The 17,187-nt window shown below is 54.2% G+C and overlaps 2 protein-coding genes across 2 annotated transcripts; one reads left to right on the forward strand and one right to left on the reverse strand.

The window, feature by feature from the left end:
- The first annotated feature begins 131 nt into the window (after positions 1-131).
- Positions 132-2,607, forward strand: LOC116494417 (DNA-directed RNA polymerases I and III subunit RPAC2-like). The gene is made up of 5 exons (XM_032196308.1): positions 132-188; positions 288-385; positions 805-881; positions 1,793-1,875; positions 2,422-2,607. The coding sequence occupies exons 1-5, from the start codon at positions 150-152 to the stop codon at positions 2,467-2,469; spliced, it is 345 nt and encodes a 114-aa protein (XP_032052199.1). The 5' UTR covers positions 132-149; the 3' UTR covers positions 2,470-2,607.
- A 4,894-nt stretch (positions 2,608-7,501) lies between these two features.
- Positions 7,502-16,890, reverse strand: LOC116494450 (endothelin receptor type B-like). Its single transcript, XM_032196362.1, has 8 exons — positions 16,832-16,890; positions 13,449-13,971; positions 11,462-11,574; positions 10,771-10,975; positions 9,915-10,064; positions 9,123-9,256; positions 8,441-8,549; positions 7,502-7,676 (listed from the first exon to the last, which is right to left on the reverse strand). Exons 2-8 carry the CDS (start codon positions 13,944-13,946, stop codon positions 7,527-7,529), a joined length of 1,359 nt encoding a protein of 452 aa, XP_032052253.1. The 5' UTR covers positions 13,947-13,971; positions 16,832-16,890; the 3' UTR covers positions 7,502-7,526.
- Positions 16,891-17,187: the final 297 nt, after the last annotated feature.

The following is a 17,187-nucleotide window of genomic DNA, read 5'->3' on the forward strand; positions in this document are numbered from 1 at the left end:
TGTAGTCCCGCGGGCGGTGTCGTCCCCGCTAAGCCCTCCTTCCGCGCGGGGCACGCTGGGAGTTGTAGTCCCACCATGGGTTAGCATCCCGGAAAGCTCCCCCAAACCCAGCGCGGGGCATGCTGGGAGTTGTAGTCCGGCGGCGCAGCATGGCGGAGGAGGGCGAGAGGAAGGCGGCGCTGGAGATGGTGAGGGGCGGCGCGGCGGGGGCTCCGCGGAACCCCCCCCTATCCCCCTCCGGGCCTCAAATCCCTTTTTTTTTTTTTTTTTTTCCTCGTTTGCGGCAGGTGCAGGCGGATGGGACGGACGGGAGCTGCGTCACCTTCGTGCTGCACGACGAGGACCACACGCTGGGCAACTCCCTGCGGTACATGGTGATGAAGAAGTGAGTGGGGGGCGCTGAGGGGGCGCTGAGGGGGCTCTGGGGGTGGCGCTGCCTTGTTTATGGCCCCCAGCTCGCTGCCCCTTGGGTAACGGCTGCCCCTCTCTGCTCCTCCGTGGTTAGCTGTGGGAGAAGTTTAATGTCTGATATGTCAGAGGTGTTTTAACCCCTCTGGCCCGCCACTGGACTGGTGGTGCGAGGCTGGTGCCTGGGCGTATTTTTCCTTTGCAAAGCTGCAGCGAGGTGGAGAACACGAATAAAGTCACGCAGGCTGCTCCCCTTCAGTGTACCCCTGCTGTGAGACCCCGGTTCTGTCAACTCCACGAGCCCCAGTGGGTCTGGCTGGCCCAAGCTTCTGACTTCCCCTAGCTGTGCTGTGGGCAGGCCTGGCCCTCACTGCTCTCTTCTCTCTCCTCCTGCAGCCCCGATGTGCAGTTCTGTGGCTACTGCATCACCCACCCCTCGGAAAGCAAGATCAACTTCCGCATCCAGACCAGAGGTATGGACACCGGGTTCCCTTTGTGTCTGGGCTTCTTCTGGGGGAAATCCCCCCTGCTCAGGTCAGGTTTTAGCCCTGGGTTGTTCTAACAAAGAACAGCTCTTTCCTCTCGTTTCTCTGCTAGCCATCTGCAGCATCCTGCCAGCCGAGGCCTGAGGAACCCGTGGCCCAGGTGTCTGGGTTGGCTGGCAGCAGGTCCTGAACGGCAACAAAAGGATGAAACAGATCTGCTGCTCCCTGGCAGGGCTGATCATCTGTAAATCAGTGTGGGGTTTGGAAATGGGGCTGACATACCTGGCTGCAGCAGGATAGCTCCTTCCTCCCTCTCCCTGCCAGCTATGGGACGAGGCTCTCTTCAAAAGCTTCCCCTGTCTGTGCTGTCCTACTGGCTTGCCTCTCAAAGAGGACTTTGTCCCCTGGTAGTAGGTAGCACTGACAGCTCTGAGCCTCTGGCACTCGCTCCTTTCTCCCAGCACCCCAACCCAGCACCTGTGCCTGCTGCCTGGAGGGGTGCTGTTGTTTCATTCCTTCCCCACGGGGCCGTTCCCTTGAGCATCAGATCCATAGAAGCCAGTTCCTGGAAGCAAAGTAGTCAGTCTGCGCTTGCTGACTCTTTAATTTCTTAAAAAATAATTCCTGCTTAGTCTAGCCTCACCAAAACCACCTCTTCCTCATGGGACTGACTGCAGGGTAAGTGTCTGCTGCTCCTGCACGGCCCGGACCGCCCCTCTGAGGTCAGGTCTCAGGCTGCTGGGCTGGGCTGCAAGGCAGGGGGGTGCGGGCACGTTTCTGGGTGCTGTGTGAGAGCCTCTCCCCGTCACAGGGACTCTGAGAGCTGCACTGCCTTGCAGTGATGAGGGAGAGGTCCTCAGCCACCCCCCCCTTTCACTAATGCATTTCCTTTCCTCCAGGGTCCCTCCCTGCTGTTGAGCCGTTCCGGAAGGGGCTGACTGACCTGATGGGAGTTTGCCAGCATGTGCTCAACACCTTTGAGGTGAGATTGTTGCCTGAAGAGCTGGGGAGCGTTTTCTGCCTCTTGGTCTCACAGGGGAAAGGAGGGGGCTGAGAACTGTGTCGTAGGCACTTTTGACACACACAAAAAATGTATTTTTTTTCAGACATTTTCTGCCTGACCTTGGTTTGGCTGTGGGTTTCCAAGTCTGTGGGCTGCACAGCTCTGAGTGCTGCCTCTGCCGCGTGTGTTTTAGCACGAGAGAGGCTGAGAGGTGGAGCTGTGGGCTGGTGAGGAGACCCAGCATGCTGGATTGTCTGCTCCAAGGAAAGGGGCAGCCTCAGGGTCTCCAGCAGGAGGATGCCAGCGCCTGCACAGCTTCTCTGTAGGGTGCGCTCCTGCAGCTGGGTACAGGGGCAGGGCTCAGTCGCTTCTGAAAGCACCTGGAGCTCTGTCAGAGCATTTTGGGTCCCGCAGCCTTTCCAAGGGCTGGGCAGAGAAGTCACAGCACAGAGCGGGATGGGGGCAGAGGTGTGTGAATTGCTCAGATGCGTGCTGTTAACCTTTATCCTTTGTTCTTGTTCACAGAAGAGCATGAAGGAATACAGAGCCCAGAAGGAGGAAGAGATGCAGTAGCAATCGGGGCTGGCAGTCCCCATGGATGTGTGTAATGTCTGTGTGTCCAATTCCTTGTGTCAGGAGGTGCTTTTTTATGACTACTTTGCTGCAAATATGTATTTTCTCTAATAATAAAGTATATAAAGTTTGACGTGTGGAGTTGTTGCTGCGTGGATGGTAGCTAGAAGGCAGCTCTTTCGCTCTTCATGTCTTCCCCTCTCCAAATGTTGCTGGTTTCTGCTGGGGATGGTCAGGTGACAGAACTAGGCTGCCCCAACTTCCACGGGGAGCAGAGTGCTGTGCACAGCCAGGCTCTGAGAGGCAGCACCCTCTCCTGATCGAAATCTTCCTCTTACTGGGGGCTCCTGACTCCAACAGGTGAGAATTAGAAGAGTTGGGTCACTCGGAAGGGACCTAAAAGGTAGGGTCCAACTGCCTGACCACCTCAGGGCTGAACAGCAGTTAAAGTGTATTGAGGAGGACGTTATCCAAGTCCTTCTTCAACACTGACAGCCATAGGCCATCAAACACCTTGCCAGGCAGCCTGTTCCAGCGTTTGGCCACCTTCACAGTGAAGAAATTTTTCCTAATGCCCACTCCGAGCCTCCCCTGGGGCAGCTTTGTGCTGTTCCCTTGTGCTCTATCACTGCTGACCAGGGGGAAGAGACCGGCACCTCCTGCTCCGTTTCCCCTCCTCAGGAATTTGCAGAGAGACACGAGGTCACCTCTCAGCCTCCTTTTCTCCAGACGAGACATCCCAGGTGCCCTCAGCCTCTCCTCACAGGACCTGCCTGCTTTACCCACTTCATTGCCCTCCTCTGGAGGCGTTCAGTAACACAGCCAGTCTTCATTTGTTAGCAGATGACTATAAAATGGTTCCTCTGCTCATTTGGGGGTGAGATAATTAAAAAAAAAAAAACACAACGCTTTCTCCTCTATAAACCTCTGAGGAATGCAGGCAGCTGCAAGCCAAGACTGCTCCTCGTGAGCGGGTCTGAAGAGTGCAGAGCTGGAGCCCTGGCCTCGTTTGGATCCGCTGGCAGCCAGCCGAGGGGGGAGAGCCTTTCATCCAGCCTAATGTGGCATGAAATAACAGGAGGGTGCAGGCCTGTGAACCTTCCCACTATGCCCTGCCCAGGGGGACACCTCTGTCTCTCCCGCAGAGGTCTGCCGCTACCAAAGGAACCTGCTGGCACCCAATTAAGTATTTAGCAGACTTTGCAGACCCCCTGCTGCTTAATAAGAAACACCCGGAGCCTCTCCTTTTCAAACGCCAGCATGTTTTATTAACACGCAGAGGATGTAAAATGTCAGGTTTTCTCCAGAAAACTGTTCTCTCAAATACAAACTGACAGACCTGCTTTCTGCCGGGCTGGCAGTGGGGTTGTGTTGGCAGGCATTGGGTCCTGAGGCCAGCTGAACCCTACACTCAGTAATAAGGCTCCTTCACCTCCCTGCTTGGTGATGGGTTCACCTTGCCCCTGTCGAAAGGCCCCCACATCTCCAGCAAGTGTCTGCGGTGGCCCTGCTGCTTTTGGCTCATCCTCCTGGCCTGGCGGGGTCGGGGAGGAGGTTTGGGTAAACCAGATCCACCTGTGCTCGGTGCTGTGACCTCTCAGCCCAGGTGTCACGGAGGACAACCCTTCAAAAAGGTCTCGAAGGCCAGGAGCTGGCAGCAGGGAGCTGTCTTTGCCTTTACACTTCCATGAGCAGATAAAATGAGGCTGCATGTGCACCCCTTTTCTGACGTTCATTGCTTTCTTTTTGAGCTGATCCTGGGCTTATTGTACCCTAACAGAGACCCCTGAGGGCTGGGAAGGTGCCATGAGAATGCCAACACAACAGAAGAGCTCTAAAAGGATATTGTTTCCAGCTGATAACTCTCTTCTCTTCCCTCCCCTCTCACAAATTTTGTGATGTTGGTTATAACAGGAGGCACCTGGGAGGAGAACACAAGGGGGAAGCGAAGGAGACAGAAGTCCCTGTTAGGCAGACACACAGCAAGTGCCAGCAATGTCCAGAGCTGGGAGGAGCACAGGGCAGCCTGCTTGTTGCAATATTAATTGTGTGCAGCTCTGAGACTGGTTTTGAAGCATTTAAGGTGAAAATGTTGATCTGAGCATAGCTGCTAATGCGGGAATGATTAAATCTGCTCTTGGAGCATAAAAAGAGATGTTAGCCATGTGGGGCCCAGGAGGTTAATAAGGTAAGAGGATTCCCCCGTGTTCCTGTAGTTGCTGTCTGTCTTGTGAGCATCAGCAGGTCCTGGCTGTCCTTAGGAGAGGATCTTGAATGTTTAGGACTCTGCTCCTTGTGGCATTACCAAAAGTCACTGCTGGGGCGCTGTTCAGATGCTTCAGTCTTCACTGAAATGAACGGGAGCTGTGCATTTACATCTGCTAGCTCACATGCAAGCAAGCAGGAGACAGAACAACCCTTGCCCAGCTCCTGGCAGGCACCAAACGGCCTGGCTGCTGATCGCTGGTTTGGATAGAGCAGGAGGAGGCCAGGCTGACATAACTGGGGCTGTCCTGGATGGAAAAGGACTCCTGAATGCTTTGCTCTGACACTTTGGGACCGTTTGCTGAAACAGAGCACGATAATGTTGAATCTCACCACTTGGGACTGACCTAACATTTAACTGGCTCTGCTTTGGAGCTGCAGCTGTCCCTGCTCAGAGGCAGTGCAGCAGCTGTCCCTGAGGTACCTGCCGAAACCCAGACTTACCAGCTTAGCCTGACACTTCTCCAGATTTCCGTCTCCAAATCTGACCCCCAGCATCGTCTGCTCTCCGGAGCTGCCAGCCTCCTCCAGGCCATCCCGGCTATGGAGGCACTGGCCCAAATCAGCCCCCAGCAAGTCCTGGGCTTATGCGGGGTTGCTCACCTCTGGGGCTCCCACCAGCCAGGACTTCCAACCATTCCAGGCCCATGCGATGTAACGGGGACCCTGAAAAAGCTTTTGGCTCAACCTGTGACCGAGGCACCAGCCGTTCCAGGTGAGTGGGAGGAAGGTTGTAGCCCGGTTTGCCAGCCTGTATCCTCATTACTGCTTTTTACGGGACCTCTTTCCCTGACAAGCCATTTGACACTTCCATGGGCCTCCTCGTTGCGTCCCACCTGCCTCTTCCCACCCTCCCTTCCAGCCACCAGCACTGCACGTCTGCCTTGGCACCTCCTGAGCTGGCTAAATCCAGGCGAGTGAAGGAGTTTCAGGGAGCACCAACGAGATGCAGCGTCGGAGGTGTTGACCTGAAGCAAATCACCCCGTGGCAGCTGCTTGCAAGCCAGCAGGACAGGCCCTGATGGGTCGGGGCCAGCCCTGGCAGGAGACCGCTGAGAGGCTGGGCTGGCCAGAGCTGCATCTGCCACAATTTAGGATAGAGCAGAATTGGAACAAGGCTTGGTGTGCTGCTGGCTTACCCATTGCTACATCCTTGGGGTGGTGTGGGGTGCTCTTTTGAGGCCACAGAATCCCTTCGCCTATAAATGTGGACAAATATAGAAACATGCAGAATTTAGGTATTTTTTTAATAAGCACAGTCGTTTAAAAAAATCCTTCTGCTAAGATACCTGTGTTAGAACACTTCAGTCTAAACCATTTCTGCATCAATTTCCACTTGTCCAGCTCTGGCACACAGCAGCAGTGCTGTGAAATAGATACAGACAAATCTCCTCCAGTGGGGAGGTAAGGTTATGGAAAACATGCTGGTCTAGATAACCCTCAGTTTTTTGGTTTCCACTGAAACCCATTCGTCTTTCAAAAATACGATCTGTTTGTAAAAATTTGCATTTCAGTGTAAGCAAAGCTACAAAAAAAAAAAAAAAAAAGAAAAAAAAAACAAGCACCATCACCTCAAAAATGTTCTGCTTTATTTGCAGGTCTTTTCTCTTCTCCCTTTTTCCTTTCTCCCTTTTTTCCATGATAAGGTGAAAAGGGAAAAGAGGAGAGGAGAAAGAGGTAAAAGAAGAAAAAAACAACAGGGACATCATCAAAACCTTGGCAACTAAAGCTTCCTCATGTAGGTTTTCTTGAAGTTTTGGCAAGAGGTACAAGCATGATTTTTAGGAAGTCATGCAGGAAAAAGCACTTGGGGATTAATCATTTTGAGTAGTAAATTTGTAAGGCTCTTTGCCGTGTGTCGGTCAGCTCCAGCAGCTCTTTCAGCTGAGACTGCCCCTTCCCCGTTGCCTTTTGCATCTTAGCTTGACCCTGAGGGTGAGGATCTGAGCTGTGGTGTCACAGTGCTGTGTCCAGGACGTGGTGGGGTCGAGGAATTGGGGAGGGGGAAGCTGGGGCAGATGGTTTGGTGTGGCTGGATGCTGCTGCTGGTTCCTGCCTAGGACAACTGCCCTCCTAAGCTGTGCTGTTGCATGCATGCAGTCACCTCCTGAGAACCTGGAGCAGATTTCCCAGGAAAAGGGAAAGAGGAGGAGTCCTTTAGGAGGAGTCCCAGGTGAGGTTGGTCACATCACAAAGCTGGGTTGCTGCCCATCCCTCCGTGCCGTGGCTGCAGGCGGGGAGATTTCAGGCCACTGATGGTCTACGAGGCCTATGTGTGCCTGGGTCTTATCCTGGCTCTCTGCCCTGGGACAAACTGTTCCAGCAGCAGAGGGAGATCATAAGAGATGTCTTTTTGGCCTTTTCAGCTGGAAATTTGTCACTCAGGTGCCTTGCCCTCTCCTCCCCATCCCACATCCATCTCCAGGTGGCAGCATCTCAACTTTCCTTCCCTTTTCGCACCCATCTCCCCACCCCATGTTGCTACCCAAGACGAATGGCTCTAAGTCACTCGGCTGTTCTGCAGGGAACTGAAAAATCCTACAAGGGGCTGGATCCCATTCTTCCTCTCCTCCTGCAGAGGCGATTTGGACGGGAGGAAGGACAAGCAGAGCTCAGAGGCAGTGTTCAGAGCTAGTCCCAGGCATCAGTGAAATGCTGCAGCTCCTGCCAGGTGGGTTACGAGGCGGAGGCAAAAACAACTCAAGCCCAGCCAGGAGATGGCCGTGCGAGAGAAATGGAGGTGTCCTGCTGTCTTTTCACAGTGCCTTCTCCGCTGTGCCCCGTGGGGAGCTTTAGGAAGAGCTGTACTTGTTGCTCAAGCGGGAGCTGCTCCGGTCCAAGCCAAGCTCCTGCCCGTTGGCTTTCCACTTGCCCACGGAGCCCTTCTCATCCGTCGGCGTGATGCTCAGAGCGGGTCTCTGGCACCAGCAGCACAGGCAGGACTGTGGGGAGACAAGCAGGGAGAGACAGAGGTTACACGTGTGGATTATGGGGTAAAAGAGGAGGAAATGTGGGAAAGTTCCCAGTGATGTTGGGGGTCAACCCGCACGGTGCTGGGCTGGGAGTCACAGGCACGGTGAGCGCGGCTCTCCTGCAGCTCAGGTGTGTCGAGACAGGGCTGGTGAGTCTTGGAAGTGAAGACAGGAAAACACTGTGCACCTTTTGCAGCTGTGCTTTCTCATCATCAAATAGGGCTGATGCTTGCCTGGGCTCAACCCCTTGCCACAGCCACTGGGAGGTGATTCCCATCCCATCCCCTTCCTTTCCCCAGCCTCCCCTCCTGAGATTTTTCTCCAAGCAATTTGGGCTCAAAAGTTTAGAGCAGCCCCAGTCCTGGTTTAAAGGCGTGTGGGGATGTTTCTGACCCAGAATAGCAGTCTTCTCTGGTCTTGCACTGGCAAAAGCCCCACCAGAGGAGGGCAGGAAGCTCTAGAGTGCTTGGAGCTGGGAAGAGAGGCACCCAGCAGGGTGAAAATTTGGGAGGAAAAATACAATGAGGAAAAAAGGGAATGCTGTGAGCTGCTGGCAGCCCCAGCATGTGCCTGATGTCTGCCTTTCCCCCCATCTAGGGTGCCCAGAAGCCCATGGTGATGGGAATGCCTGGTCTGGGGGAGCTGGTGGCCTTGGGACCGGTGTCTGGGCACGCACCGTGCATGAAATTGCAGCCAAAATGAGCACAGCCAGGGGCTAGAGGAGCCAGCCCTACCTGGAAGCAGTTCTTGAATTTTCGGCTGACGAAGTAGAGAGCCACGGGGTTGATGCAGGAGTTGAGGGAGGCCATGTTGATCCCGAAATAATCCATCACGAGAAGGAAACTGAGACAAGAGGGGAGAGAAGGGGCTAGGAGCTCGCCGAGGGGACCCCTGAAGGAGGGTTTCCAAGCTACCTGGCCTGGGAACCTGCTTCCATGGGGGGACCGGTGACAGATACCAGACAGAAGAGCACAAAACCGTCCCTCCTGGGATTCAGCAGTGGCACAACAATTTTTCCTGCGAGGAGCATTTCCTGAGGAACCTAAGAGCAGGAGATCTGATTTCCCCTGGTGGCCTTGATGCTCCCACATTCAAGCACAGTAGCAGGGTCTGTCCTGAGCTGGATTCGGGGTGATGGGCAGGAGAGGGGAATATGACCTGCCATGTAGCGGAAAGTGTGCTACAGTCCTTTTGGCCCTGCTGAGAACATTTCTCTGCCCGGGAGACCTCTTTAACCCATAGGCTTTACAGAGACGTTTCAGAATTGAATTTCCTCTTTTCCTGAGGCCCCCCACCTCCTTTCTCTGTGCCTTTCTGGGGGGGCGACGCCATCCAGAAAAGCGGCCTGAAAGTTTTTCGGAAGGCAGCTCCACCAGCCTGCAATGAGCCCAGCGGAACATTGTCTGGGTCCCCTACCTGAGCAGTTCGCATCTGTTGGGGTCCGTCTGGTCGTAGATGGTCTTCTTGAGGATGCGGCTGAGGTGGAGCGGCAGCCAGCAGAGCGCAAAGATCACCACCAGGCAGAACACGGTCTTGGCCACCTCCCGGCGCTGCGAGGAGAAGGTGGGCAGGGGAGAAGGGATGCTCTGGCTGAGCACTGGAGAGCGGCCGGGGCCAAGCACCATCTCCCCGTGCTGAGCAAGGGCCCTTCGAGTTACTTGTACAACCCGAGCAGGGCTGGGCACCCCTCTGAGTCCAAAGCACACTCCCAGCTCCTGCTTCAGGAGGACGACTCATGAGATCCAGGCTGCAGAAAGCAGTAAGGTAACCAGTAGCACGAGATAGATCAGGATAGGGTCTCCTTCACCCCATCCTACCATCACTCCTGGTCGCTTTGCTAGTCCCTGGAGCATGGACCCTCATCTGTCCACTCTTCACGCTACGTTATTGTGACAACCCGCTCCTCAGCAAAGCATGGGAGGGAATGGGAAGCTACAGCAAGGCCAGAAATAAATGGCCATAGACATTGAAAAGCGAGCTGGTCCATGGCCACAGTGCAGGTGGCTTGTGTTGGCACTGAGGTGGGGGACTGGAGCTGAGGGCCACTCTCCCTGGTTGAATCCATGCATTGATGGGTCAAGAAGTCATTGACCACTGTGAGGTTACGTTAGCTCATTCGTGTCCTCTACAGGAAGCTGGGATCCTCTTCTACAACACTACCTCTCGTTTTGGGAAATATTGGGGTTTCTGCCCTCCTGGCTTTCTTACCCGTTTCATGTGGTCGTTCAGAGCGATTCTCATGCCGTTTCTCTTGCTCAACATTTCGCACGACATGAGGGTGTAGAAGATGCCGGTGCATACCAGGGGCAGGCAGAAATAGAAGCCGAAAAGCCACCAGTCCTTCACGTCACGATAGAACTGCATGCAAAGCAGAGAGGAACAAAAACGGGGAGAAGGGGGTAATGGGGCATCGGTCCCTGACACTGATGCTGCCCCCATCAGCTCACTCCGACACCTCAGATGGGTGAAAGTGTAACTGCCCCAGGCTAAGTACACCTGGGGTAATCTTGCCCTGAGGCTGGTTCATGTTCAACCCAAAGAAGTGAAGGCTGTTTTACATCTGGCTGCTGGTCTAGCACTCTTGTACAAGAACCAGTTTCAAGGAGCACATTTTGGCAGATACAGGGTTGGGAGGGTAAGTTCTGATGCTTTGTAAGTGTCTTCATCCCCTTGCTCACCCTTAGCTGGCCCTGTGCTAATGGCTACTTGTGCAGCCTGGTTGTGGAGATGCTCCTTGGCCGGTTGTGGAGATGCTCCTTGGCCTGTTGTGACAGCCTAGCATCTTGCTGAGGTTTCCTGAGATGGGTCATGACCTGGTGTGGGCAATGAGGACACAACACAGCTTCAGGACCTTCTGCCTGTTTTCTGGCCCCACGCTCAAAGCAACTCTACCCCGTTAGTACTTTCTGAGTCTTCTGTGCTTTGCCTAATGCTGCTCTCCCCAAATTCACCCTGATGCCTGGAAGCCATCTGCAGAAGCATCCAACCTCTCATCGAGGAGGGAGGATGCCCCGTTTGCCCATGCCTCCCTCATGCTGCAGCCGGGATGGGGCAGCGTACGTACCATCATGAAGCTGGATTTCTGCTCGGAGGCGAGCATGCACACCCACAGGTCTCGGTCCCAGTAGTTGAGCTCTACCATGTCAAAGGCTATGGCTTCGGGGACTGCCAGCACGATGGCCACTGCCCAGATCAGCGTCACCTCCACTGCCTTCCACATGGGGATCCCTATCCCCTGGATCCGACTCCAGGAGGCCACTGCTCGGTACCTGCTCAACATGTGGGGACACAACAGGAGCAGAGAGGAGTGAGAAGAGCCACCAACAGGAAAGGGGCCTGGAAGGTGTGTATTAGAGTTGTCCCCTTTCCCTTGCCCCTTCCTCCACCACCCCTGAGCTTTCTCCTTCTGTGGAATGGGGAGGATCAGGAGCAGGGGCTCAGGGGAGGAGTGTGAGGGCAGCGCTCCTTGGCCAATATCTGGCCACCTCCCGGTGGGAGGGGTGCCACCCTTCCCCACCACCCTGGCAGCTCTTCTCACATGTTGTGCTCCTCCTCTCAAGCTTTTCCAGCAGGATTTACACTTCATCCCCACAGGGAGGAGTCAGTTCCTGATGGATTTCAGCCCCATGTGACAACACCCTATTCCCTTCTCTGAATTTGGCCCAGAACCAACCCATCGGTGACAACAGAGGGGGCTATGCTGTGGTTAAATATGGGCCAGGATGGGCAAGGCATCTGTGGGAGTTGTTTCTCACCTGTCGATGCTGAGAGCACAAAGGCTGAGCACCGTGATGCCCACCGACGCCTTCTGGATGAAGGGGACCAGCTTGCACACCTGCACGCCGAAAGGCCAGTCCTTGGCCAGGAGCTGGAGAAGAACCACAGGATTAACAGGGAAAGTGCCTCTGGCTTCCCGTAATGGCAGGTGGTTGCCCACAAGGTGCAAGAAGCCCACAAGGAGCAGCTGAAAGCACTCTGAGGTTACCTCCACCGGGGCTGTGCGGTGTGTGCTCCCGGTGCTTTGCGTCGTGCTGGGAACCACTCGTTTCCCCAGGGGCTTGTGGTTGACACCTACGTGGAGGGATGGTCCAGGCAACAGGTCCTGAACCCACACCCTGGGTGTTTTTGGGTGGACTGGAATCCGAAAAGCCACAAGGGGCTTTGGGTCGCTTTTGGAGGGTGTCATGCTCTGAGCAGCCGAAGTCCAGCACGGACAGCTTGTTTCAGAGCCATGTAGGCTCACGTCCTCACCGTGCTCTGCCCTTCTGCCATGCTTTTGCGCAAACCCTCCTCCAAACTTTCGTGCAGCATTATTTGAAACTAATGATGTTTGGTTGCTTGAGACCAAAGGAAAGCAACAGTTGATTTCACCAAGCAATCGGGTATCCCCTGTATGTCAGAACACCCTGAACAAATCTGGGCAAGGCAAGAAGCAAGGTTTGCTTATGCATGAATTTGAAGAGGGTTCCTTCCCTCACCCCAGCCCCAATCTACCACCAATGCCAACAGCCTTCTTCACTCCTGCTCCCAGCTTTTCTCACCTCTGGCAGTTTTTGATCTGGTTTTCCCTTTGAAGCTACTCATGGCCTGAAACCCAGCTGGGGCAAGCAGAGGGCATCACTGGGGACAATATGCATCGGAAACAGCAGAAAGGGAGCTCCGAGAGATGGCTAGCTGTATCTCCAAGCCAAGAGCTCGCATTAACATGAACCATCCCATAGGTGAGGCCTTTGGTATAAGCCATGAGCATGAAGAGCTGTGCCCCCCGGTTCTTGCCTGTCTTGGATGCAGGGCTGGGTATTCAGCCTGTGACACCTTCCTCAGGGGGGTCATTCCTGCAGCCTGCATCTGGTCCCACACCTTTTTTTTTATGAAGCACAGGACCTTCCTATAGCACAGGCTTATGAAATATGGCAAACAGATCCCAAAAGGGAGGGCCGTTAGACATCTCTACTGCTGGTCCTGTTGAATAAATCAGCTATATAACAGCTCTATATCCAACGTATCTGTTGTGTAAAGCCAGTTATATAAATCAAGCTGAGATCCACGTCCTTCACCCCATGGCATCCCTTCAAGACCCGGCCCACCAAAATCTAATGTGGTGGGCGAGAAGGAGCCACACAAGCCCCAGCACATCTCACGCCACACGACTGCTGCTCCTAACTGGGGTCTGAGCCCCACAGCCACCTCTGCCCACCCCTCTCTGCCCCGCTGCAGCGGGCAGAGCTCGGGTTCCTCCGCTTCTTCGTCACATCTCTTCCCTCTAGCACGGGGAGCAATGTCTGAAAGAAGCCCCCTGTTTTGTAGGACAGCCCTGTTCCTTGTTCCTGGGTGAGTCTTTCTGCTTAGCTGGAATAAAGCAGATGTTTGCCTGAGGCTGGTTTGTGAGCTGTGCTGGGAGTGGTGTGCCTAGCGCACAAGAACAGCGGGTTTTGCTCGACTGAAATAAACTTTGGGTTGTAATGTCGGGAGACTGCAAGTGACTCTTTTCTTGACATGTTAAATGAGATTTAAAAGATCTGGATGGGTGTGTGTGTGGAAAACACAGCAGTAGGTGGGAACACCTCTGCTTTCCCAGGAACATACTGCGTCAGCTCATGTTTTCCTTTTCCTTTGGAGAGCAGAATCTCCCTCCCCCTTTCCTGCCCAAACTGGAGCCTGAAATAAAGAGCGGAAGATAGATATTCCCCAGGGCACTGAGGCAGGTGGGAGCAAACGCTGTTCCTGCCGCACGAAACCTACCTTGTACACGTTGATGGGCAGAGCAATGAGGATGTAGAGGAGGTCTCCGAGCGCCAGGCTAGCGATGAGGACGTTGGGCCCGTTCCTCATGCACTTGTTCTTGTAAATGATCCGGAGGAGCGTGGAGTTGCCGATGATCCCCACTATGAAGATGGTGCAGGACACGATGGTGTTGATGTACTTGAAGATGTGCCTGATATCCGCGGGCTTCATGCACACGGGCAGCAGGGGTGGCTCAGAGCCGCTGCTTCGGGGGAGGCTCTCGGAGCGGTTGGGCAGCCTGGTGTCCTGCAGCAGGCTTGGCTGGAGCAGGCTGTATGCCTGCTCCTGGCTGAGCACCTCGAAGGGGACGGTGCTCTCCGGGAAAACCCCCGGGGTCTGGCTGCATGCCCCGGAGAAGAGGCAGGTCAGGAGAATGGCGAGAGTGGTGGGAGTTGGGATGCTCGCCATGGAGGACTGAGAGGCAAAGCTGGCCCTGGGAGCCCTTGGGATGCTCATGGGGCGTCTTTGCTTGGGTCTGGATCTGTGGGTGGAGAAAGGGACAAGGGGGAAAATGGGTTAGAGGAGAAGGGGGTCTGGTAGTGCTCGAGAAGGTGCTGGAGAGGGTTTCTTCTGGCTGCAAGCAGGCGGTGGTGGCCTGTGCTCTGGTCACCTGCAGCCAGTGGAGCACAAGCAGCAGTTTTGAGGCACCTGCCCCACCAACGCATCGCGGTAATTCTGCAAACCCCATCTCTGGGTCCATGGAACCAGGGGAGCTTTTCTTCCAGTTCGTGCCATGGGAAAACCGGAGCAGTGCAAACGTCAGCAGAGCCTATGCGGCATCGCTCAGCACAAAGAGACAACCCTCAGCACGGTCTTGCTGGGAAACGTGCTGGGAAAATGCCACGAGGGTTTTTCCAGAAATGCTGTATTGATACCTGACATCTTATTCGGATTTATGTGCTAGTAGAGTGGCCCCTCCTTCCCCATCCTTATTGTTGTTAATTGAACTGCTTCCTTTCCAAATCCACCATGCTGTTCAGCTCCATACCGGGGGACATTAATCTCTCTGTGTTGGCTGTGGCGTTGGCTGCTGAGCGCAGTAAAAGGTCTCTCAAGCTGACCAAAGCTGGAGCACTGCTAATAAATATCACCCGAGCAGGCTCTGCTTTGCAAATCTCAGGCAATGCTCTCAGGCAGGACTGGCCCAGTGGCAGCTCTGTGGCCACGAGTGGCTGATGAGACAGCTGAGGACGCTGTAGCACTGTCCTGGCACGATGTGGTTTTGGGGAAGGGGCTTCTGGATGATCCAGATATGGCCACTGGTGGGAAATGAGCCCAGGGAGGGAGGGGAAGGTGCCAGCACCCTGCCAAGCTGAGCCACCTGGGCAGATCTTGGCTCTGCTGGTAGGAGTGGGTGAAGAGCACATTGCTCAAGTTACAAAACTGCAGCTTCGAAGGGAGGAAAAGTTGCTATGCCTGGACTGAAAATGGGAACCTTTTAGGGCTTCCCCCCAGGCTCTGTAAGAGCACGTGCGCCTTTCTGCTTGTTTGGAAGTCTCCAAGCGTGATCAACGTGAAGTTGGCCTCTTTCCCAAGGAACCAGCCTAACCTGACCTACCCTTTTCTCGGTTTCACCCCACTGCTCCTGCCAGAAAATCTAAATCAGGCTCGGTTCTCGCCGACCCCCTTACGTCCTTCGGCCAGGTCCTTAGTGCATGCCACTGTAAACAGGCAGTGTCGGGAGGAAACTTGCAAATTATTCTCAGTTACACATCAAACATAGGCAATAAAATAACCAAATCCCTTCAGCCACAGTTCAGACCTCACCAACTAGACAGGTTAGCTTTCAGTTCTGTTAAAGCAGCCAAATTTTGAAGATGTTTTCTTTCTAGTTTGAACCCCTGTGTTGTGATGGCACCTCAGATATGGTTTCACCACAGGAAAGTTAAAGATCCCATCACTTTTCTTTTCAGCTCACCATCAGCATGCTTCCCTGTGCTAAAATATTCATGCCTGGTGCACAGCAATCTTGTGTGTTCACCGTACCTTTAATCTCTGCAGGCTAAAGCAGCTTTGCAAACTTATCTGGCAGATAAGCCACATTGGTGTGAGCCAGAACAGCCTCTACAAAGTTATTTGCCTGCCTCTGGCTGAGGGAAAAAAAGAAAAAAAAAAAAAAAAAAAAGCAAGTTTTCAATGCCTTCAAGAGCATTTAGAAGTGTCTTCATGTGATGGTGGGGAATATCTTACAGGACCCCCACCTGTCCTATAAGCACCCAGTTTATGTGGCTATCCCAACCCCAAGGGATGCCTGCAGGTGTGTCCTGCTGCTCCTAAGCACAAAATAATCCAAAAGCTGGGGAACCCTCAGCCCCTCCTGCCCATCCTGCGTGGGCAGAGCTGATGTCCTGAGGCAGGGACCTTGGGGTGCCAGCTTATCACCTGTAAAATGCTGTGAGGAGAACCTCACTCTGTGGTGGTGGCTAGGAAGGTCCCAGTACATCCATTAAGTCCCAATTGCCCAGCCTGGGACCTTGTGGCTGGAGAAGCTTCTCCAGCACCATCTTCCTGATATTTACCTCAGCACCTGTGTAGGTACCAGAGCGTCCTTGGGAAGCTCTTGTGTCCTGTGCCCTCTGCAGCAGCGGGCTGCTCCTCTCTGCTCCGCCTGGTGCTGTTCAGCCCCCGGGTATTTGGCAGGAGAGCTCATGTGAGTAAGGATCACAGGACACGGCTCGCTGGATCCTGCCCATCCCTTCCACAGTGAAAAAAAAAAAAAAAGGGCTTCTCCCCTTCTTGCCTTAATATACAACAATTTAGTAAAAGGGGAGCATTGTTTTCTCCTGCTCAACAGCCCGCAGACTTCTTGTCCTCCGAGTTGCCTCTCCCCTCCCTCATCTCAGCATGCTTGCAAACACAACTCTTTCTCATTTGCGGGGGAAACTGAGGCACAAAAGGGCCAAGAGGCTTGCTGGGTGCCCAGCAGATGTGAAACCAAAGTCAGCATCACTTGATCCCAAATCCTTGTGTTTCTGATCCTCCAGGGAGGTGACTCTGCGCCCAACATCCCCATCCCACCTGCCCAGCTGAGGCTCTTCTTTTCTGCAAATAAACATCTCTTGCAGCAAAAATGCAATGGGTGGGAAGAGGGGGGGGGAGAGGCAGATATGAGCACCACATCCCCAGCTGCTCCCCTGACCTGAACCCACCGTGGTCCCAAAACTGGCTGATTTTTGCCCAGAGGCGTGCCGGGTGGATGTCTTCTCCAGCCCCTGCACCACCTGTTAGACCTTGCTCGGGTCCCACCAAGAAACGTGTGAAAACTCACCCAGCTGCAGGAAATCGTTTTGTTTGCAAATCAGTGCATGGCACAGCAAAGCTTTTCATCAGCGTTAGGTTACCTTCCTCCAGGCCACGAGCTTTGGGTGCTCTCGGGATCAGTTTCTCTCCCTCTCACGGCCCCTTGCCATGTCCTGCAGGTCCCAGGAGGACGGCAGCGCTGTAGATCCTGCAGTTTGCTTTTGCGTTGTGGGCTGGTGCTTCAGGGGGGTGGGGGGGAAGTTTCTTCCCTCTCGTGACTTGCTGAGGTCTCTCCAAACAGAGGACTTGGTTATATAGAAGATCACAGGGCTCCCCCCGAACGCAGCCGCTGTGACCAATAAGTGAAGAGCAGGACAGGGATGGAGGAGGAGAGTGAAGCGGGAGAAACACGGGCAGCCCCGTGGAGGGATGAAAATAACAACCAAACAGAGCTCCA

This window comes from Aythya fuligula, chromosome 13, assembly GCF_009819795.1.
Source record: "Aythya fuligula isolate bAytFul2 chromosome 13, bAytFul2.pri, whole genome shotgun sequence".
NCBI lineage: Eukaryota > Metazoa > Chordata > Aves > Anseriformes > Anatidae > Aythya > Aythya fuligula.